General features: G+C 37.4%; 1 protein-coding gene and 1 pseudogene across 5 annotated transcripts in view; both read right to left on the bottom strand.

Annotated features, from left to right (window-relative positions):
• Positions 1–24,668, bottom strand: part of SH3BGRL (SH3 domain binding glutamate rich protein like) — a 339,568-nt gene that overhangs the window by 205,448 nt on the left and 109,452 nt on the right. For all 5 annotated transcript variants that reach the window (XM_049107599.1, XM_049107600.1, XM_025466266.3 and 2 more), the window contains exons 2-3: positions 16,887–17,072; positions 12,350–12,430 (exon numbers count right to left, since the gene is read on the bottom strand). In XM_049107599.1, coding sequence (XP_048963556.1) covers positions 12,350–12,430; positions 16,887–17,072 — 267 coding nt within the window. The remainder of the gene's footprint in view (positions 1–12,349; positions 12,431–16,886; positions 17,073–24,668) is intronic.
• Positions 24,153–24,647, bottom strand: LOC112671897 (COX assembly mitochondrial protein 2 homolog; annotated as a pseudogene).

Genomic DNA, 24,668 nt, shown 5'->3' with positions numbered 1-24,668 from the left:
CCCCTGTAAAATGCCATAGAGGACACTTAGCTCATAAGGATGGTATAAGGATAAAATGAAATGCATGTGAAGTGTCTAGTTTAGCGTTTGGCCCATTGCAGGCAACTATCCTACTTTCCTGCTTTTCTCCTCTCCAATTTTTGCCTAGTAACTAGGACCAATACCACAGCTAAGTGATGTTAATATAAAATTTCTCTTGGAGAAAAAAATAGGATGGACTTAGTGGAAATAGGACTAACTCTAATTTCACAGCAGAGGCAGATTCCATTTCTTCTCCCTACAGAAAGTTCAACCAAAGCTAATGAGAAAGTTTCTCAAACCAGCATTCTCTATTCTCTCAAAATACTAGTGAACATCAGTTAATGGTTTTTCTCTCAACATGAACATAACCAAATTTTTACTATTTAGTAAAAATACATTATTTCATATCTGAAAATCATCACCTCTACTATAAAGAAATGCTAGTGCTAAGGAATTATCTTTTGTATTAATAAAATAAATAGTAAATATCAGCCTACCCTGTTTTAAATGCACCCAATATAAAAATAATATAAAAATTGTTTTCCACAGGAGGATTCCTTATTCTATGGAAATATTTGTCATAAGGTACTTTTAAATATCAAGTTCTCCACTGCATTGGCTTTTAATGATTTTTATTTTTATTTAATTTTTTTTATAAACACAATTTTTTATATTTTTTAATAAAATAATTTTTATTGGTGTTCAATTTGCCAACAAACAGAATAACACCCAGTGCTCATCCCGTCAAGTGCCCCCCTCAGTGCCCGTCACCCATTCACCCCCACCCCCCCCGCCCTCCTCCCCTTCCACCACCCCTAGTTCGTTTCCCAGAGTTAGGAGTCTTTATGTTCTGTCTCCCTTTCTGATATTTCCCACACATTTCTTCTCCCTTCCCTTCTATTCCCTTTCACTATTATTTATATTCCCCAAATGAATGAGAACATATATTGTTTGTCCTTCTCCGATTGACTTATTTCACTCAGCATAGTACCCTCCAGTTCCATCCACGTTGAAGAAAATAGTGGGTATTTGTCGTTTCTAATGGCTGAGTAATATTCCATTGTATACATAAGCCACATCTTCTTTATCCACTCATCTTTCGATGGACACCGAGGCTCCTTCCACAGTTTGGCTATTGTGGACATTGCTGCTATAAACATCGGGGTGCAGGTGTCCCAGCGTTTCATTGCATCTGTATCTTTGGGGTAAATCAGCGCAATTGCTGGGTCGTAGGGCAAGTCTATTTTTAACTCTTTAAGGAAGCTTCACACAGTTTTCCAGAGTAGCTACACCATTTCACAAGGCTTTTCTTCCTCAGGCTGTCGTTTATTTCCCTTAATCTAACCTCATGGTCTTTTAATTGTTTGTCTCTTTTTTCCTCAGTTTCCCTCTTTGCCATCAACTTGTCTTCTATGTCACTCACTCGTTCTTCCACCTCCTTAACCCTCGTCATTAGGACTTCTAGTTTGGATTGCATCTCTTTCAATTGATTTTTAATTTCTGCCTATTAGATCTAAATTCTGTAGTCATGAAGTCTCTTGAGTCCTGTATGCTTTTTTCTAGAGCCACCATTAGCTTTATAATAGTGCTTCTCAATTGGCTTTCTGACACTGAGTTGTAATCCAGATTTTGTAACTCTGTGTGAGAGAGGACTGTTTCTGATTCTTTCTTTTGAGGTGAGGTTTTCCTTCTCGTCATTTTGCTCAGTGCAGAGTGGCCAAAAGCAAGTTGTATTGGGAAAAGGAGAAAAAGAGAGGAGAGAAAGAAGGAAAGAAAAGAAAAAAAGAGAAAAAAAGAAGAAAAAGAGAAAGAAAGAAAGGGAAAAAAAGGTGGGGGAAGCAAACAGAAATCAAAAAGAAAAAAAAAAAAACCACGGGGGAGTATCTTCTGTTTCTGTATACTTTAAGTCCCTTGACTTCCCCTGGAACTTGTCCGTGTAGCTGGTCTTCTGGGGGAGGGGCCTGTTGTGCTGATTTTCAGGTGTCAGCACTTGGGGGAGCTGCTCTGCCCCCTGCCTGGTGCAGGGCTCAGTGGTGGTTGTTTACCCCGTGAGGCCCCAGGAGGAAGTACCACAGTGGCCTTGGCCAGCTCTGGAGCCCTGGATTCAGCTCCGGCAGTAACTACAGAGCTCTCAGCCTGCAGGGCCTGGATGCTCTGGGGGCGGGGCCGCTGATCTGCTCAGCTCGGGGCAGGAGCGTCCTTGCTGTCCTGGGCCCTCCTGGCCTCTGCCTGTCCTGGGGGGAGGCCGGATCCTGGGCTGTGTCCCCGGCGCCCTGTGCTCCTGGGCCTGCGCTGTTGGATTCCCGCTCCCGGCCACGCAGCCCCCTCTCCGCGGAGCACCCACCCGAGCCCCTCCGAGCTGCTCCCGTGCATGCGCTGCAGCCCTTTAGGGAGCTCGGCGCACTCTCCCCGTGCCCAGTTGCTCTGTTAGTGTCCCAGGGAGCCTGAGGGCATCCCTGCCCTTCCTGGGGTTCTGCTCTAACTCCCTGTGAGTGCCTTTCTGCCGGGGAATATTGGTGAAGCTCCTGCTTCTCCGGGAAGGTGCTTTCCTGTCCTGGGGCTGCTAGCCCAGGCCTTAGCCCGGCTCCTCGCTGGGCCCCTCCGCCTTGGATGCCTTTTGTTTCTTTAATTCTTTTTTCCCCATCTTCTTACCTTGATAGAAGTGCGAACTCTTCTCACTGTAGCATTCCAGCTGTTCTCTCTTTAAATCTCAGGCCAAATTCATAGATTTTCAGGATGATTTGAAAGTTATCTAGGTAATTTCGTGGGGACAGGTGATTTGGGGACCCTACTCTTCCGCCATCTTGCCCCTATCCTACAAACCCATTTTTAATGAAAGCACTAGTTCATTCAGTGAATAAACTATTTTTTTGACCCTAAGTTTGGACATTTAACTTGTTTTCAAAGTTTCAAAGTTATATAACACTTTGAAACATACTTTTTATCCATAAAACTCATTCAGTATTTCATTATTTTGGTTGACCCTACTGTTAGATATTTAACTTGCTTCTCAAGTTTTAGGATTCCAAATAACATTTTGATATGTGTTTTTATCCATAAAGCTTTTTCCATGTATAGAATGATTTCAATAGACTATAATACCCAACGTGAAATTACTGCATGAAGGACCATAAGCATGTGAAGGTCCTTGATATCTATTTGCCATTCTGGTTTTCAAAAGGAAATACTAATTTATACCACCACCAGTATTATGTGAGAGCATTTGTTTCAATGCACCCTTCTTGGCATTAATCATTATCACCTTGTTTTTTCTTCACTAATTTCACAGATGAAAATTGAATCTCATTTTATCACGTGGTCTTTATTGTCAGTGCATTTTTCTAATGTGGGTTAACTAGTTGCATTTCTTATTTTGTTTATTTTCTATTCACCAGTTCTTTCTGGAAAGCTTATTGTCCTATTAAATTAAAGGGAAAAAACCCTCTGAAAGTTTAGTCAAAGAATAGAAAAATAATTCTGGAATCAAATTTATCACTTATAGTCTTGGAACAAATCTATTAAATAATAACATTCAAAATCTCCCCTACCACCAAATAAAATGCACAGCATAGGGAATATACTCAATGGTATTGTAATAGTGTTGCATGATGACAGATGGTTACACTTGTGAGTTTAACATAACTTATAGAAAAGTTGAATCACTATGTTGTATACCTGAAACTTATGTAACATTGTGTGTCAACTATGTTCAAGTAAGTAAAACAAAAACAAATCTTCCTATAATCACTCCACCTTTCTACTCCACTGTCAATTTCAGATCTCTTCTTCTTATTCCAATCTATTTGCTCTCTCCTTGATAAAATGTACTGTTCTTTTACTTTATTCCTATTCCTAGGCATAAGGATGGGAAAAAAAAAAAGAAACCACTATAACCAAGCTGACTGGCTCCACTATGAATTCATCAACTCTAACTTTAGCTGGACTCTCTATTTTGCTCAGCAATGCTTCCATTCTCAATCTTAATCAACTCGTTAGTCTGTTTTCAACAACTGAATCCATTCAATTATCCTCAAAGTTTTAATACCTTAAATTTCCCATCACTCCTAGCAGATGATCTTATGCTCACAATATGACATTTTCAAATATGAACTTCGCTAGCCTCCCCACATATTACAATTTCTATTTTTATCCATGCTCTCTTCATATTCTCCAGTCTCAGAAAAAAAAATACATGTCATCTCCTTTCCAAACTAACTCTTCTCCTCGATCACTCACTTTTTTGTTTCCTCCATGACGTTTATTTCCCAGTCACTCAGGTCAGAAGCCCTAGAGACAGCTTCACTTTGTCCCAGTTCCTTATATACATCTCATAAGTTGCTATGTTTTATCATACATAAGTTTTCTATATCTTCTAAATTCATCTTTTCCTTCCCATGGTGCTCCCCCACTTAGGTCCTCTCCATTACTTATTCTGGATTCTTAAGTTACCCTCTAATGGGTTGGCTTATCTCTAATATCTAATTTCTCAAATGTTTTACAATCCTTACAGAGGCCAATTTTCTTAAGACATGGATCAAATAACATCTTAAAAATGCAGAGATAATTTTACTATTATCTTCCCCCATTTCCTACCATGACTTTTGGATACCTAAAGGATAAAGATGAAAGTACTTAACACAGCATTCATAATTTAGTCCAAACTACCTAGCCAACCTCAAATCCTCTATTTAATATGCCCTATTCTGCAGACATGCTGCCCTTCACTCTGCTTCGTGAACATACATACCATCATGTGAAACTATATCTCAAAGCAGTGGTTCCTGTTGCTGCCTCTGTGAAAGACATCTTAGCTCCATTTCAGTATTTTTGAATGCCTAACAACTCAAATGCCATTTCCTCTGTGAAAATTTCCCCAACTCCACAGTAATAATTTATTATTATTTCTTCTGGACACCTACAGCCCTTTAGTCAGGGCATCCAGAATTTACCATAATATGTGTTTGATCATAATTATTTGTAGACATAGTTGTTGTAGAATTATTGTAATACTTTCCCTTCAGGATGTTGAAAACACTTTGAAGGTAGTGACCATTCATTCTCCATATTTGTCCCACCATTAAAGTCAAGTTAGGGCTTGACAATCAATACTTGCTGAATGAATAAGTGAATGAATGAATCATACTTTAAAGTGAAGGAAAGGGAGTAATTCATCACAGAAAATAGATTAGTCTTTTTTCATACTTCCTCTTATATAAACAAATCAATGACTTAACATGGGTTTTCCTAACCTGATTTTTTAAGTTTTTTAAATTGGAATTCAATTTGCCAACATGAAGCATAACACTCAGTGCTCATCCCGCCAAGTGCCCCCCTCAGTGCCTGTCACCCAGTGACTCGAACCGCACACCCACCTCCTTTTCCACAATCCCTTGCTCATTTCCTGCAGTTAGCTGTCTCTCATGTTTTGTCACCCACACTGAGATTTCCCCCTCATTTTCTCTCCTATCCCCTTTATTCTGTTTCAATATTTTTTATATTCCACAAGTGAATGAGACCATATAATCTTTGTCCTTCTCCGATTGAATAAATTCACTCAGCAATGGGAACCCTCCAGTTCCATCCACATTGGAGCAAATGTTGGGTATTTGTCATTTCTAATGGCTGAGTAATATTACATTGTATACATATAACACATCTTCTTTATCGATTCATCTTTTGATGGACACCGATGCTCCTTCTACAGTTTTGCTATTGTGGACATTGCTGCTATAAACATTGGGGTGCAGGTGTCCCGGCTTTTCACTGCATCTCTATCTTTGAGGTAAATCCCCAGCAGTGCAAATGCTGGGTCATAAGGCAGTCCTATTTTAAACTCATGGAGGAACCTCTACACAGTTTTCCAGAGTGGCTGCACCAGTTCACATTCCCACCTACAGTGCAAGAGGGTTCCCCTTTCTCCACATCCTCTCCAACATTTGTGGTTTTCTGCCTTGTTAATTTTCACCATTCTTCCTGGGGTGAGGAGGTATCTCATTGTGGTTTTGATTGGTATTTCCCTGATGGCCAGTGATGCAGAGCATTTAATCATGTGCCCATTGGCCATGTGTATGTCTTCCTTTGTGAGATTTCTGTTCATGTCTTTTGCCCATTTCATGATTGGATTGTTTGTTTCTTTGCTGTTGAGTTTAATAAATTCTTCATAGATCTTGGATACTAGCCCTTTATCTGATAGGTCATTTGCAAATATCTTCTCCCATTCTGTAGGGTGTCTTTTAGTTTTGTTGACTGTTTCTTTTACTGTACAGAGGCTGTTTATCTTGATAAAGTCCCAATAATTCATTTTTGCTTTTGTTTCCCTTGCCTTTATGGAAGTATCTAGCAAGAAGTTGCTGTGGCCAAGTTCAAAAAGGGTGTTGCCTGTGTTCTCCTCTAGGATTCTGTTGGACTCTTGTCTCAATTTAGATCTTTCATCCATTTTGAGTTTATCTTTGTGTATGGCATAAGAGAATGGTCTACTTTCAGTCTTCTGCGTGCAGCTGTCCAATTTTCTTAGCACCATTTATTACAGAAACTTATCTTTTTTGCAAAGGATACTATTTCCTGCTTTGTCGAATATTAGTTGACCATAGAGTTGAGGGCCCATTTCTGGGTACTCTGTTCTTTCGCTGATCTATGTATCTGTTTTTGTGCCAGTACCACACTGTCTTGATGACCACAGCTTTGTAGTACAACCTGAAATCTGGCATTGTGATGCCTCCAGCTATGGTTTTCTTTTTTAATATTCCCCTGGCTATTAGGGGTCTTTTATGATTCCACACAAATCTTAAGATGATTTGTTCCAAGTCTCTGAAGATTGTCCATGGTATTTTGATAGGGATTGCATTAAATGTGGAAATTGCCCTGGATAACATTGACATTTTCAGAATATTAATTCTTCCAATCCATGAGCATGGAATATTTTTCCATCTCTTTGTGTATTCCTCAATTTCTTTCAGAAGTGTTCTATAGTTTTGAGGGTATAGATCCTTTACCTCTTTCGTGAGGTTCATTCCTAGGTATCTTATGCTTTTGGGTGCAAATGTAAATGGGATTGACTCCCTCATTTCTCTTTCTGCAGTCTCATTGTTAGTGTATAGAAATGTCGCTGATTTCTGGGCATTGATGTTGTATCCTGCCACACTGCCGAATTTCTGTATGAGTTCTAGCAATCTTGGGGTGGAGTATTTTGGGTTTTCTATGTAGAGTATCATGTCATTGGCGAAGAGGGAGAGTCTGACTTTTTCTTTGCCAATTTGAATGCCTTTTATTTCTTTTTGTTGTCTGATTGTTGAGGCTAGGACTTCTAGTACTATGTTGAATAGCAGTGGTGAGAGTGGCCATCCCTGTCTTGTTCCTGATCTTAGGGGAAAGGCTCCCAGTGCTTCCATATTGAGAATGATATTTGCTATGGGCTTTTCGTAGATGGCTTTTATGATGCTGAGGAATGTTCCCCCTATCCCTACACTCTGAAGAGTTTTGATCAGGAATGCATGCTGTATTTTGTCAAATGCTTTTTCTGCATCTAATGAGAGGATCATATGGTTCTTGTTTTTTCTCTTGCTGATAGGATGAATCACATTGTTTTACGAGTGTCGAACCAGCCTTGCATCCCGGGGATAAATCCTACTTGGTCATGGTAAATAATCTTAGTGTATTGTTGTATCCTATTGGCTAGTATCTTGTTGAGAATTTTTGCATCCATGTTCATCAGGGATATTGGTCTATAGTTCTCCTTTTTGGTGGGGTCTTTGTCTGGTTTTGCAATTAAGGTGATGCTGGCCTTATAGATCGAATTTGGAAGTACTCCATCTCTTTCTATCTTTCCAAACAGCTTTAGTAGAATAGGTATGGTTTCTTCTTTAAACGTTTGATAGAATTCCCCTGGGAAGCCATCTGGTCCTGGCCTTTTGTGTCTTGGGAGGTTTTTGATGACTGCTTCAATTTCCTCCCTGGTTATTGGCCTGTTCAGGTTTTCTATTTCTTCCAGTTCCAGTTCTGATTGTTTGTGGTTTTCCAGAAATGTGTCCATTTCTTCTAGATTGCCTAATTTATTGGTGGATAGCTTCTTATAATATGGTTTTAAAATCGTTTCTATGCTCTTGGTGTTGGTGATGATCTCTCATTTTTCATTCATGATTTTATTAATTTGAGTCTTTTCTCTTTTGTTTTTAATAAGGCTTGCTAATGGTTTATCTTATTAATTCTTTCAAAGAACCAACTCCTGGTTTTGTTAATCTGTTCCACAGTTCTTCTGGTCTCTATTTCTTTGAGTTCTGCTGGAGTATCTATTAACTTTCTTCTGCTGGGTGGAGGATGTATTTGCTGTTCTTTCTCTAGCTCCTTAAGGTGCAAGGTTAGCTTTTGTATTTGAGTTCATTTCAGATTTTGGATGGATGCTTGTATTGCGATATATTTCCCCCTCAGGACTGCTTTTGCTGTATCCCAAAGATTTTGAATGATTGCATCTTCATTCTCATTAGTTTCCAAGAATCTTTTAAATTCTTCTCTAATTTCCTGGTTGACCCTTTCATCTTTAGCAGGATGGTTTTTAACGTCCACGTGTTTGAATTCCTTCCAAATTTCTTCTTGTGATTTAGTTCTAGTTTCAAAGCATTATGGTCTGAAAATATCCAGGGGACAATCCCAAACTTTTGGTATCTGTCAAGACCTGATTTGTGACCCAGTATGTGGTCTATTCTGGAAAAAGTTCCCCGTTGACTTGACAAGAATGTGTATTCAGTTGCATTTGGATGTATAGTTCTGTAAATATCTGTGAAATCCATCTGGTCCAGTGTATCATTTAAAGCTCTTATTTTTTTGGAGATGTTGTGCCTAGATGATCTGTCAATTACAGAATGCACTCTGTTCACGTCTCACAATATAAGTGTATTATTATCTAAGTATGTCTTAACTTTGGTTATTGATTGATATACTTGGCAGCTCTCACATTAGGGGTATAAATATTCATGATTGTTAGATACTCTTGTTGGATAGATCCTTTAAGTATGATATTGTGTCCCTCTTCATCTCTCACTACAGTCTTTGGGGTAAACTTTAATTTATCTGATATGAGGATGGCTACCCCTGTTTTCTTTTGAGGACCATTTGAATGGTAAATGGTTCTCCAACCTTTCATTTTCAGGCTGTAGGTGTCCTTACTTCTAAAATGAGTTTCTTGTAAATAGTTGGGTCTTGCTTTTTTATCCAGTCTGAAACCCCGTGCCTTTTGTTGGGATCATTAAGCCCATTCACACTCAGAGTTACTCTTGAAAGATATGAATTTAGTGTCATCATAATACCTATTCAGTCCCTGTTTTTATGGATTGTTTCCTTGGACTTCCTCTTTCTTTTACAGAGTCCCCCTTAATATTTCTTGCAGAACTGGTTTTGTTGTCACATATTCTTTCAGTTTCTGCATATCTTGGAAGCTCTTTATCTCTCCTTCTATTCTGAATGAGAGCCTTGCTGGATATTGTTTCCTTGGCTGCATGTTCTTCTCATTTAGGACTCTGAATATATCCTGCCAGCCCTTTCTGGCCTGCTAGGTCTCTGTGGTGACGTCTGCTGTTAACCTAATACTTCTCCCCACAAAAGTTAGGGATTTCTTGTCTCTTGCTGCTTTAAGGATCCTCTCTTTATCTTATGAATTTATAAGTTTCACTATTAAATGTCGGAGTTTTGAATGATTTTTATTGATTTTTGGCGGGAGGGGGGGTGGATCTCTCTATTTCCTGGATCTGAATGCCTGTTTCCCTTCCCAAGTTAGGGAAGTTCTCAGCTATGATTTGTTCAAATACACTTTCTGGTCCTCTGTCCCTTTCGGCACCCTCTGCAATCCCAATTAAATGTAGTTTTTTCCTTTTGAGGCTGTCATTTATTTCCCTTAACCTTTCCTCATTATCTTTTAATTGTTTTCTCTTTTTTCCTCAGCTTCCTTTCTTACCATCAACTTATCTCCTATGTCACCCACTTGTTCTTCTACCTCATTAACCCTCATTGTTAGGACTTCCAGTTTTGATTGCATCTCATTTAATTGATTTTTAGTTTCAGACTGATTAGCTCTAAATTCTGCAGTCATGAAGGCTCTTGATTCCTTTATCCTTTTTTTCTGGAGCCACCAGTAGTTTTATAATTGTGCTTCTGAATTGGCTTTCTGACATTGAATTTTAATCCAAATTCTGTAACTCTGTGGGAGAGAGGACTGTTTCTGATTCTTTCTTTTGTGGTCAGTTCTTTCTTCTAGTCATTTTGCTTAGTGCAGAGTGGCTATAAACAAGTTTACTGGGAAAATGAAGGAAAAGGGGAAGAGGGGAAATCAAACAAAAAACAACAAAAAAAGAAGGACTTATACTGTAAGTCCCTAGACTTCCCCTGGAGCATTCCAGAACTTCTTGGTTAAGAACTTGCTTTTCCCTTGTCTTTCCAGCTTGTCTTCTGGGGGAGGGGACTTCTGTGCTGATTCTCAGGTGTGTGCACCTGGGGAAGATGCCCTGCCCCCTGCCAGGTGCACTGTTCTGTGGGAACTGTTTATCCCATGAGGCCCCTACTCCCTAGCATCCTCACTCAGTCCCAGGTACAAGGCGACATCAGGAGGAAGAACAGTGGTGGCAGCCAGATCTCCAGCTCTAGAGTCAGCTCCAGCAGTAACTACCACAGCTCCCAGTCCGCAGGGGCCGTGATGCCCTGGGGGCGGGGGGGCGCTGATCTGCATAGCTCCGGGCGCCTGGTGCTAGTAGCGTTCTTGCTGTCCTGTGTCCTCCCGGCCTCTGCCTGCCCCAAGGGGAGCACTGGATCCTAGGCTGTGTCCCGTGCGCCTTGGGATCCGGGGTCTGTGCTGCTGGAATCATGCTCTTGTGGCCGTGCAGCCCCCTCCACATGGATCTGCCACCTGAGCTGCCACTTGACCTGCTCCCAAGGCCCCACTGGGCTTGTGTTCCATCCCTTTAGGGAGCTCGGTCAGAGTGTGTGGTGTGCTCTCCCCCTGTGCGCACTTCCTCTGTTAGTGACCCTGGGAACCTGCGGTCTCCACTGCCCCTCCTTGGATCCTGCAGGAGCTACTGCAATCACCTTTTCTTCCGGAAGATTGGTAAAGCTCCTGCTTCTCCGGGACTGGGGTTTCCGGTCCTGGAGGCACTCACCACCTGATCTTAGCCAGCCTCCTCACTAGGGCCCCTCCCCCTTGGATGCTTTTTTATTTAATTTTTTCCCTGTCTTCCTACCTTGTTGGAAGCATGAGCTCTTCTTACTGTGGCATTCCAGCTGTTCTCTCTTTAAATCTCAGGCCGAATTTGTAGGTTTTCAGGATGATTTGAAAGTTATCTAGGTAAGTTGGTGGGGACATGTGACTTGGGGATCCTACTCTTCTGCCATCTTGCCCTGCCTCCCCTAACCTGATTAAACAAAATATCTTACCTAACATTTCTTATGCCTTAAATTATACAAAGTCTAAAAGAAGATATTTTATGCTTGGAAAAAGAAAATTCATCAAGGAAACAGAATTTCACAGTGACTCAGACAACATTGCTAGTAAATGGTCTCTGCTGAGAACATGAACAACAGACCCTCAAAATTGGAGAAGGAGCTGGAGTTCAATGAATCTGTTCAACATAAAATTAGTTGCTAACAACAAAAGATAAAATGGTAGAACAGGAATCATACATTCTGATTAAGCCAGCGTGTGTAGAAAAGAACATGGTAAAAGGCAAAGTATATTTAATGTCCATAGCTTTAAGACATTTCATTAAATAGGAAATTTAATTTTTCATTCTTTTCTTTATATGATATCCCCTGGAAATACTACCACTTGAAAAATTAATTTGTTATTGGCAGCAAGAAAGCCTCAAGTTTAGCCAGCAATTTAGTGACCAGTTTTGAAACTCAAATGCTTTTACTTGATTTGAATGCATGACTCTAGCATTTGCTTTCACACAAAGACAATAGAGGCTGCCAAGAAGATTACTATGTACTAAGATGAGTTCTGTTGATGTAGAACCATGCATGACAGCTGAAATAATGGAGTCTTTAAAATTGGTAACCACTTATTATTTATAAATGGGTCAATAAGAAATTTGCTGCTTTGGATAACTTGATGGAGAAGTCACTCCACCTACATCCTACTCATATACTTTATGTATTTGATTATGCATTGTGTGCCCTACCTGTGTGCCCTACCTGGATTTAAGTACATGCAGAGAAGGAAGAGTTCTGTTACCTATGTTACACTGCCTCTGGCTTAACTTGAATACTTGATAAAGGTAGAAATCTCACTGACTAAAAATTCCAGCAGTAATATAATAGATTATAAAGCAAGAAAACAAAGGAATCATACCTTTGAACCAGGTGGGGCTGTCAAGCCCAAAAAGGCATACACTGCATTATTTTCTCTAGCTTCAAAGAAAGCATCATAGTCCTTAATGAAAAGAAGGCAAGAAGAATTAGCAGTATGCAACCAACAAAGGAAATGAAAGATTAAATTATTCAAAATTAACTCATTGGTCAACCTTTTGGGGGGCATACAAACTATCTAACTTCCAAAATGCTACAATTTTGGAAAGACTAGTAAAGAGGCAAGACATATTACATCCCACTTAATATAGGTTAGAATATATGCTGTTTGGTGGGGCAGAAATGGCAAAATGACTTATTCCATATCACATAGCATTTAAGTCTGTTTGAGGTCAAGTAACTTTCTCCACAACCCAAAGCAACCAACTATTTGTCAGTAAGAGTTTGGTTATTTCTGGTAGGAGGCTGTTGTTTCTGTTTCCCATTATTTCTCTTTCATTATTTATTAAGGTAGAGATATCCTCAGAACCTACAGTATACCTCATATTAACTAGGCCATGCATGTAATAAATCTATGCTGTATTTGGAGGAAGGGAATGTAATTTTCATGAAATATGACCAGAAGAGCAAACAAACTACTTAGATGTTTCAATTCAAGGATCCAAGAAAAACCTCACATGACTGAATTTGGTTGGGCTTCCCACTGTCATCCTCTAAGCCACCAAGTATGTTTTAGAAGTGACAAATAGAATTGCCTAAATTTGACTATGACATATAATCAGTAGCAAATCTACTTAGAAAACACAGCCATTGTCGGTACCTGGCTTATTTTGTTTAAAACACACAAAAATAAGTTTGTCATCTCGGTGGATTTATTGTGGGTGAAAAATATTCATAATTTGCTGGTTTCTCTAGAGATTGCCTCATGAATAGATTGTTAATTACAGGGTTAAGTCCTGGCACTTGAAGAATCTGGAGATATACAGTTTAGATATATGTATAATTTCTGGTACTTGGAGAATCTCTCAAGCCATTAATGACCCTAAATTGGAACCTTACTCCAAGAAATAGCAAAGTTTCTCTTTTATTTAGGGATCTTCTAACGCAATCAGAATTGTTTAGCACTACTGAAATCTCCCCAAGGATTGACTCAAAGCATCTTATTGTGTACCCTACATGTTGGCAAAGGAATAAACCCTAAACAACAGGCATTTATGAACAGCCTCCTATGAGTTTACTCTTCAAAAGTGAAACTATTTTGATATTGATAGCAATTTCATACTGAGACACATGACCTATAAACTACTCAAAATAAACAAACAATATACATCATTTCTACACTCAACCACTTGGAAGGAACTTCAAAATGCTAGCTGAAAGAGTCACAGAAGAGTTATTTCTTACCTTTTGTTCAAAAATAACTCAAGCCAGTCTTTAAATTCATGTGAAAGAATATAGATTCAACTATATTGAAATATCATAAAATGCTACTATAATTGTCTGTTTCAAGATCACAGTATAATATCATTTTGGGGGCCTGGACTTAGCAAACACAAACAGATTTGTAACTCCGAGACAAAAGAACATCACCAGTTTCTCAATTAAGTCAGATTAAATTAGTTTATTTTGCAAATACATATTGAGTACCTACTACATACCAATCATTGTTGGTGCTAAGAATACAAGAGTATACAAAACATTAAGATCTTCATATCTATTCATGGCTCAATCCTAGGGAATTCAAATTTAAAATATTTACAAAGAGTAAACAAAACAGATTGTGATATAGTCTGCTTCTTCTATAGGAATTTGCTTGAGGGAAAAAAAAAGATATTTTGTTTACACCTCTGTGATTCCACTAACATTAACCTGTATATTGGTATCATAATCATTATCAATTCATGAAAATGCTCTAGTTCTTCATATACATAGCATAAGCTCTTTCAGAATCAAGATTATCCTTAAAAATGTACCTATGTAATAGAGCCTCATCTATGTAGTAGGTTAGTTGTTTTAGTCACATTCCAGGCTGGAAATAAGAACCTAATCCATAGTTCAGTGTTCTCAACAGGATATAACTCCCCACCCCCACCCCCAGGGAAATCTGGCAAAGTCTAGAGATATTCTTGGTTTTTCACAACTGGGAGGGTGCTACTGGCACTCACAGACAGAAGACAGGGTTGCTGCTAAACTTTCTATGATGCACAGGGTAGCTCCCAACAACAAAGTATTCTCCAATCCAATATCTCCATAGTGCCAAGTTTGAGAAACCTTCAGATATTTTAAACAACGGAATTCAATACAAAATATGAAGAATTTATTTACAAAGGAACTGATGAAAGGCAAACAGGAAATGGTAAGGGAACCCAAAGATTAGCAACAGCAAGAGGCTGCTACCACAGCTATACAGCTAATGGAAAAAGTGCAGAAGATGATATTACAGAACCCAAGAGTTGGGATACCTGGTACCACAAAGCAGACACAGCCACTGTCATGGACATCTCCAGAAGCCAGGAGGGTTACACCTTGGCTTTTCCTTTCCTCTGTCCTCCAATCTTTCAACCAGTATCTCCCATTATTGGCCAAACCTAATAGCCAGTCAGCAATGAATACTGCGAAATTTAATTTACTGAGGTCAGCAACCCTTCCATAATATAGAATGGAGGAAGAAAATAAAGATAGGATCTTTGTATAAACAGGAAAATGAAATATACACTGGTTTAAAAGAAAAAGTAAGAGCTTTAGAATAAAACAGATTTAGCAAGTCAGTTAGCCTTCTTCTAGGCCTCAATTTCTTCATCTGTAATACAGGAATAAAAATACCTACGTCATGGGATTAGTATGAAAACTAACTATATAATACACATAAAGCATGTAATATAATAACTGACATAGCATATATTTTCTATGAATGGTTACTATATACGCTTCTCCCTAAGAGTCTGTATAGGGACAAATCTTAATTTTCATTGTTATTAAAATCCTAACTTAGTGCCTGGTACACAGCAGACATTCAATAAAAATGTGATCCTTTATCCATTAACAAATATTTGTTTGGTCGAGTCTCACCTCCTGCTCCATCCTTTCCAGCTCCCTATTTCTCACTGATACCTGATTTCTGTAACATACTACATTCCCTTACATTGTGGCTTCTGATGGAGAAATTAGCCAGGTCAATGTGGTTTCTCAACTGTTACCCTTATAACCTAAAATGTGTTTGTTTTCAAGTCCAAACAAATTAAAATTCCTGCTTCAAAAAAAGTTAAGAAAATATTTGCTGGCTTATATCAGACTGGATGGCCTCTGAGGCCTCTTCCAGCTCCTGGGATGCAGCAATTTGCAGAAATTAGAGAATCACTGAGGTTTTATTATCTTAATGAATAGCCTTATTGCCTTTTCCTTATCTGCAGAGTATGTCTTTACATATCGGCCCTGTTGGCAGCAACAGATGAAATATTCAGGACCCTCCTCAGAACTTAAAAATTCAATTCACAGAGAAAATATTTTGTGTCAATAAAGTTCTCAATTTTTCCATGCTCCCTTCCCTAGATTTTCAGAATTGACACACGAATAAAGATCCCCACCAAAAAGTGTCCTTTTACTTGCATATATATATCTATGAACTAAAAGATTTGGATTGCTGACTCTAATACAGTTGTTCTTCAGTCATGCTAATTCTGAGGATATAGCAGGGCAAACAATTCCTTACTGGAAATTCCTATAGCCCTCACATTTGCTTCTTGTACTATCTCATCACATAGAAATGGATTCATAACCACACTCCAATTGTTTCAGGCGTGTATGATTCTTCCCACACCTCACTCCCAACAGCTCCTTAAGAGAAGAAAACTATTATATTTATACTTGTACTTGCCATGGTAGCAAGAATGGTCACCAGCTTCAAATGTTAAATATATAGTGACAGAAGAATAAAGGAAACTACTCTATGGTTTAAATAAAGACTAAAGATGGTATACATGAAAGCACCAGTCACAAAGCAAAACTCCATCTTTGTTTCCCTTGTTCTTTACATGAGTTAAATTAGCTAACTTAACATTTTATGAAAATTCATTAATAATACCAAAATAAAAGTATTATTGACTTCAAGGAGAAAATAAGGTATTATTATTTTTAAACTATTTTTCATCTAAATATGCAGTTGACTTCTCAAAAGCTTCTTCATGGACATAGCAGACACAATGCAATTGCTCTATATAGAATTAAGAAGAAATGGAAAAGCAGGGTGCCTGGCTGGCTTAGTTGATAAAATATGCAGTTCTTGATCTTGGGGTTGTGAATTCAATACACAGGTTGTGTGTAGACACTACCTAAAAGTAAGATCATAAAAAAAGAAATGGAAGAACAACTCTGTGTTCAAGGTCTATATTATCCATTTACAGGAAATTTCAGGGGGCATGATTCATCCATTTGCTTCCTAGTAAAAATATCCCAGCTGCCTAATATGGATGAAGTGATGAACAAAAAAAAGCCTGTATACAAATTTGGGATAAAAGGGATTTGATGTATTTGAGGTGATACATTTGATAAAACAAGAGTTTAGATTTTAATTTTTTTCTTACCCCACGGTACTGGCTTTCATTGAAAATCTGAGGTGGCAGCGGGTACCCTGTGGCTGGTCGATTGTTTTCAGGTACATTTTCTCTCATCCACTTCCGATTCTCTTCATTGGCTGCAATATCTTTTTCTTCAAATCCTATTTTGTTAGCTTCTAAAAAACCAAGCACATCTTGCTGTTTCTTCTTAATCTAGAACCCAAAGGACAAAGAAACTATGTTGTTGAACAAACATTTTGTTGTTTTCATTTTTCAAATTAAACAAAAGTCAGTGTTTGAGAACTAGCAGAAATGAATTCAGACAGGGATAAAAAATTGTGGCTTCACAAAAGACGTGGTTTTTCCACTTTATTATTTTGCTGTTAATGGTGTCTCATAAGTCGATTGAATAGCTTTCAGCCCATAGATCCTTTTATCAACCTCTTTTTTTCTTTTTCCATCAAAAACTCCACATCAAATGACACAAAAGTAAGGCTAGCTAAAGTGTATCAATAGCCTAAACCACAGTTAAATAAAAATTGAGTAATGGAAGCTGTGCTTTCTGATTATCTCTAAGCCTCTCTTAGTTTCAGCCCTTGTAGGAAGTCTTTCCAAAAGATTCAAGTCTATACGGTGTCTTTTTTTTTTGCCTTAAATTTTATCTTTAACTATAATTTTACATTTTTAAATTAAAAACTTTATAATTATTATACCTCCTAAGTGCTTTAGGTTTGCTTCATAGCAGAATAGTTTTTAAAAATATACTTGCTATCATTTTTTCCACTTATTATTCATTAACTTTTTATTTTATTCCCAGTGTATTTAGCATGCAGTGTTATATTAGTTTCAGATTTACACTATAGTGATTCAACAATTCCATATATTACCCAGTTATCATCACAAGTGCACTCCTTAATCCCTATCACCTATTTCACCCATCCTCCCCAACCACCTCCCAAATGGTAACCGTAAGTTTGTTCTCTATAGTCAAGAGTCCGTTTCTTAGTTTATTTCTCTCTTCCTTTCTCCTTTGGTCAATTTTTTTTTAAAATTCCACATATGAGTGAAGTCAATATGGTATTTATCTTTCTCTAATTGACATATTTTGTGAGCATAATACTTTCTAGCTTCATCCATGTCCTTGCAAATGGCAGGGATTTGGGTTTTTTAAAATAGCTGAATAATTTTCAATTATGTATATAAAACCGCATCTTCTTTATCCATTTATCTAGCAATACACACTTGGGCTGCTTCCATAATTTGGTTATTGTATATGCAGCTGCCATAAACTTAGGGGGTGCGTGTGTTCCTTTGAGTTAGTGTTTCTGTATTTTTGGAGTAAATACTTAGTAGTGTAATTACTGGATCATAAGGTAGTTCTATTTATAAATTGTTGAGGAAACTCCATACTGTTTTCTGCAGTGGGTGCACCAATTTGCATTCCCACCAACAGTGCAAGAGGGTTTCCTTTTCTCCGTATCCTTACCAATAATCATTATTTCTTGTGTTTTTCATTTTAGACAATCTGACAAATGTGAGGTGATATCTCAATGTGGTTTTAAACTGCACTTCTCGGGGCCCCTGGGGGTCTTGGCTAAAACTCTGTCTTTGGCTCAGGTCATGATCCTAGGATCCTGGGATCAGGCCCTCATTTGATTCCCTGTTCAGCAGGGAGTCTACTTCTCCTTCTCCCTCACCCCTCACCCGTGCTCAGGTGCCAGTCTCAATAAATAAATAAATAAATTAATTAATTAATTAATTAATCCTTAAAAATAAAATAAATTGCATTTCTCTGATGATGAGTAATATTGAGCATTTTCTCATGTGTCTGTTGGCCGTTTATATGTCTTTTGTTTCTTTTCTTCCAAATTTTAATTTAATTCTAGTTAGTTAACATATAGTGTAATATTGATTTCTACTCATTATCAATACTCATTGGTAATGAGTAGAATTTAGTGATTCATCACCAACATATAACACCCAGTGCTTACTATAACAAGTGCCTTCCTTAATACCCATCACCAATTTAGCCCATTCCCCACCCACCTCCCTTCAACAACCCTGTTTGTTCTCTATTGTTTAGAATCTCTTATGGTTTGCTTCCCTCTCTTTTTTTCTCCTTCACATACGTTCATCTGTTCTGTTTCCTAAGTTTCACATATGAGTGAAGTTATATTGTCTAAATCTGACTGACTTATTTTGCTTAGCATGGTTCACTCTAGCTCCATTCACATCATCGCAAATAGCAAGAATTTTTTTTATCTTTTTGATGACTGGTTAATATTCCACTGTGTATATATATCTCCTCTTCTTTATCCATATATCAGTCAGTGTACATTTGGGCTATCTCCATAGTTTAATTATTACTGATAACGCTGCTATAAACATCAGGGTGCATGTACACCTTTGAATCTGTAATTTTGTATCCTTTTTGTAAATACCTTATAATGCAATTGCAAATAGCAGGATCTTATTCTTTTTTAATGGCCGAGTAATATTCCATTGTATTATATATATATATATATATATATATATATATATATATATATCTTATTATACAGCAATTGCACTGTATGTATAGATGTATTATACATATATAATATATATACATATATACACACATACATATATAACATTTATGTATATAATACATATATGTCTTTTGTTTCTTTTCTTCCAATATATGTATATATAATACATATATACATACAGTGCAATTGCTGTATAATAGGATACTTCTATTTTTAACATTTTGAGGAACCTCCATAATATTTACAGAGTAGCTGCACTGGTTTGCATTCCAGCAACAGTGAAAGAGGGCTCCTCTTTCTCTGCATCCTCACCATCATCTTTTGTTTCCTGTGTTTATTTTAGCCATTCTGGCAGGAGTGAGTTGATATCTCCTTGTGGTTTTGATTTGTATTTCTCTGATGGTGAGTGATGTTGAGCATTTTTTCATGTGTCTGTTAGATATCTGAATGGAAAAATGTCTATTTATGCTTTCTGCCCATTTTTAAAATAGAGTATTTGTTTTTTCTGTGTTGAATTTGAGAAGTTCTTTATGGATTTTGGATACTAGCCCCTGATCTGATATGTCATTTGCAAATATCTTCTCCCATTCTGTAGTTTGTATTTTAGTTTTCTTGATTGTCTCTTTCTCTGTTTCTCCATTTTGAATTTATTTTTGTGCATAGTGTAATAAAGTAGTCCAGTTTCATTCTTCTGCATGTTGCTGCCCAGTTTTACCAATAGCATTTGTTGAGTAGACTTTTTTCTATTGGATATTTTCTACTCTGTTAAAGATCAGTTGACCATATAGTTATGGATCCATTTATGGGTTTTCTACACTGTTCCATTGACTTATGTATCTGTTTTTGTGCCAGTACCATCCTGTCTTGATGACTTTGTAATATAGCTTAGAATTCCAGAATAACAATTCCTCTAGTTTTGCATTTATTTTCCAATATTGCTTTGGCTATTCAGCATCTTTTATGGTTCCAAACAAATATTAGGATTGTTTGTTCTAGCTTTGTGAAAAATGCTGTTGATATTTTGATAAGGATGGCATTAAATGTGTAGACTGCTTTGGGTAATTTAGACATTTCTACAATGTTCTCCTAAGACATGAACATGGACTTTTTTTGTATTTTTTGGTGTCCTATCCAATTTCTTTCATAAGTTTCCTATAGTTTTCAGATCTTTTACCTCCTTGCTTAGGTTTATTTCTAGGTATCTTGTTGTTTTTTTGGTGCAATTGTAACTGAGATAAATTTCTTTTTCTGCTGCTTCATTATTGGTATATAGAAATGCAACAGATTTCTGTACATTTTACACTGCAACTTTACTGAATTTATCTTTTCTAGCAAGGTTTTTATGGAGTTGTTTGGATTTTATACAGAATATCGTGTTATTTGACTTTCTTGCTGATTTGGATGCTTTTTATTTCTTCTTATTGTCTGATTGCCAAAGCTAAGACTTCTAGTACTATGTTAAATAATAACAATGAGAATGGACATTCCTGTCTTGTTCTTGACCATAGAGGAAAAGCTTTCAGTTTTCCCCTCTTGAGGATGATATTAGTTGTGGGCATTTTGTATATGGCCTTTATGATGTTGAGGTATGTTTATAACTACTCTTTTCAAGGGTTTTTATCAAGAATGGATGCTGTATGTTGCTAAATACTTTTTCTGCATTCATTGAGATTATATGGTTCTTTTTCTTTATTTTATTAATGTGGTTGATCACATTGATTGATTTGTGAATATCGAACCATCCTTGCAGCCCAGAATAAATCTAACTTGATTATGGTGAATAATTATTTTCATGAGCTATTAGATTTGATTTGCTCATATCTTCTTAAGAATTTTTTGCATCCATGTTCATCAAGAATATTGGTCTATAATTCTTTTTCATTTTTAATTTTTTTCATTTGTTTTTATTGAAGTTCTATTTGCCAACATATAGTATAACACCTAGTGCTCATTCCATCAAGTGCCCTCCTCAGTGCCTGTCACCCAGTTACCTGAACCCCAGCCCACCTCCCCTTCTGCAACCCTTTGTTCATTTCCCAGATTTAGGAGTCTCTCATAGTTTGTCTCCCTCTCTAATTTTTCCCACTCAGTTCCCTTCCTTTCCCTTATAATCCCTGTCACTATTTCTTATATTCCCCATATGAGTGAAACCATATGATTATTGCCCTTCTCCAATTGACTTACTTCATTCAGCATAATACCCTTCAAGTCCATCCAAGGTGTTATTCAACAGATGAATGGATAAAGAAGATGTGATATATATATATATATATATATATATATATATATATATATACACACAATGAAATAGTCCTCAGCCATCAGAAAGGATGAATGTGAATCTCCTTTTAAGTGGGGTCTTTGTTTTTGGATCCAAGGTAATGCTGGCTTCCAAAAACAAGTTTGGAAGTCTTCCTCCCATTTCTATTTTTGTGAATAGCTTGAGAAGAATAGGTATTAACTCTTCTTTAAATGTCTACTAGAGATCCTTTGGGAAGCCATCTGGCACTGGACTTTGGTTCTTTGGGAAATTTTTTATTACTGATTCAATTTCTTTGCTGGTTGTGGATTTGTTCCAATTTGTATTTCTTCCTATTTCAATTTTGGTAGTTTGTAGGTTTGCAGGAATTTGTCCATTTCTTTGAGGTTGCACAGTTTGTTGGCATATAATTTTTTATAATATTCTATTATAATAGTATTTTTAAAAAATATTTTATTTATTAATGAGAGGGGGGAGGGAGAGAGGCAGAGAAATAGAAAGAGGGAGAAGCAGGCTCCATGCAGGAAGCCTGAGGTGGGACTCAATCCTGAGTCTCCAGGATCAGGCCCTGGGCTGAAGGCAGTGCTAAACTGCTGAGCCACCCGGGCTGCCCTATAATTGTATTTCTGTGGTGTTGTTTGTGATCTCTCCTCTTTCGTTCATGGTTTTTTGTTTGTTTGTTTTTTGTTTTTGTTTTTGTTTTTGTTTTACTTTGATCCTTTTTCTTTTCTCTTTGGCAAGTCTGGCTAAGGGTTTATCAGTTTTCTTAATTCTTTCAAAGAACCAGCTCTTAGTTCAGTTGATCTGTTCTACTAGGTTTTTTGTTTCTTTCTATATTGTTTATTTCTGCTTTAATCTTTATTATTTCTTTTCTTCTGTTGGCCTTGCTTTATTTGCTATTCCTTTTTTTCTAGCTCCTTTAGGTGTAAGATTAGGTTGTGTATTTGAGAATTTTATTGCTTCTTGAGCTAGAACCATGTTGCAATATGCTTCCCTCTTAGTACTACCTTTGCTGCATTCTAAAGTTTTTGGACTCTTGTATTTTCATTTTCATTTGCTTCCAAGTTTTTTATAAAATTTTAATATCTTAATTTTCTGGTTAACACATTCATTCTTTAGTAGGATGTTCTTTAATCTCAATATATTTTTGTTCTTTCCAAATTTTTTGTGGTTGACTTCAACATTCATTGTGTTGTGGTGTGAAAATATGGGTTATATGACCTCATTCTTTTTGTACTTTTTGAGGGCTGATTTATGACCCACTTTGTGATCTATTCTGGAGAGTGTTCCATGTACAATTGAAAAGAATTTGTAATTTCCTGCTTTAGGATAAAATTTTTGAATCTTTCTGTTAAGTTAATTTGTTCTAAAACGAGAGAAGGACAAACTAGAAGAGATTCTTTACTATAGGAAACAAACTGAGGGTTGCTGGAGGGGCATTGGGTGGGAGCATGGGGTAACTGAGTGATGGGCATTAAGGACAGCATTGATGTAACGAGCATTGGGTGCTATATGCAACTGATGAATCACTAAGTTTTACCTTTGAGACTAATAATACACTATATGCTAATTAATTGAATGTAAATTAAAAAATAAAAAACATAAATAAATAAAAAGGAAAAAAAGTCATCTGATCTAGTTTCTTATTCAAAACCATTGTTTCCTAATTGAGTTTTTGCTGAGATGATCTCTTGATGTAAGTGGGATGTTAAAGCCTACTACTATTATTGCACTATTATCAGTGAGTTTCTTTATGTTTATTATTAATTGTTTTATATATTTGTATGCTCCCAAGTTGGGGGCATAAATATTTACAGTTGTTAGGTCATCTAGTGGGATAGTCCTAATTATTATGTTGATGATGATCAGATGATTCTTCAGTGCCAGATTTGGTGAGGGAGACACCCTCTCAAACTCACTGAAGACTCTCAACTGATCACCTAGAAGGGATACAGACTTTGGAGTCAGATGGCCTGGGTTTGGATCTCAGGTCTATCACTTTCTAGCTGTGTGACCCCATGGGCAAATCACCTAATCCCTGAGCTATAGTTTCCTCTGCCATAAAACAGACTTCTAACAGGGCTGCTTTAGGACTTAGAGAAGATACAGTACATAAAGTATCCAGCCTGGTGCCTGGCACAGAGAAGATCCCCCATGCACATTACTTTCTCTCCTCTTTATTTGTCCATCCCACGTGGGGAGGCCTGGGCACCTCTGTGTCACAGCTTATGTATGTGGCACTCCAAGGTAGGGTGGGGAACTCATTGTCTCTGTGGTTAGGTGAGGTATTATCTACATCATATCTTCCTTTAAGCACACATGTCAGTATTGATGCACAGAAACTGATGTGAAGACACAGAGGTGAAGTTCCCTACCCGAGTTCACAGCAGAAAATGGTGATAGGTCCAAAAAAGACCTTGGAGCCTTCAGTCTTCAAATTTTAAAAGATTTTATTTATTTGTTCATCACACACACACACACACACACACACACACACACACACACACAGGCAGAGACATAAGCAGAGGGAGAAGCAGGCTCCCTATGGGGAGCCCCATGCAGGACTTGATCCTGGGACACCCAGGATCATACCCTGAACTGAAGGCAAATGCTCAACCACTGAGCCACCCAGGCAACCCTTCAATTTTTTAAAACAAATTATGCCTGTAATTTACTTTTCAGTTTCCTTTGCAGGATTGAAATGTCTTTTTCGCATCACATTTCCATGTTATTTGCTCTTGGTCCTCTTTTCCAATTACTCATTCTTCAAGTATTTTCTTATCTCTTCATCAAGATCATTGCAATGACCAAAAATTTTCAGAATGCTGTGATTTTTTTTGGTGACATTCCTTCAGCAAGTTAGTCAAGATGTTGCATTCTTCAGTGTGCAAGTGTGGGGATAAGTCAGGATGCATCTTTAGGAGGTGACAGAGCACAACAGAGCAAACTGACTCTCAGTCACACTGGGAGGGCTGAAGTGACAGTCACTAGTGAAGATTCTCCATGCAAAGGCCAGCT

The sequence above is a fragment of the Canis lupus genome, chromosome X (assembly GCF_003254725.2).
Source record: "Canis lupus dingo isolate Sandy chromosome X, ASM325472v2, whole genome shotgun sequence".
Taxonomy (NCBI): domain Eukaryota; kingdom Metazoa; phylum Chordata; class Mammalia; order Carnivora; family Canidae; genus Canis; species Canis lupus.
This window is presented reverse-complemented; position numbering and strand designations above follow the sequence as displayed.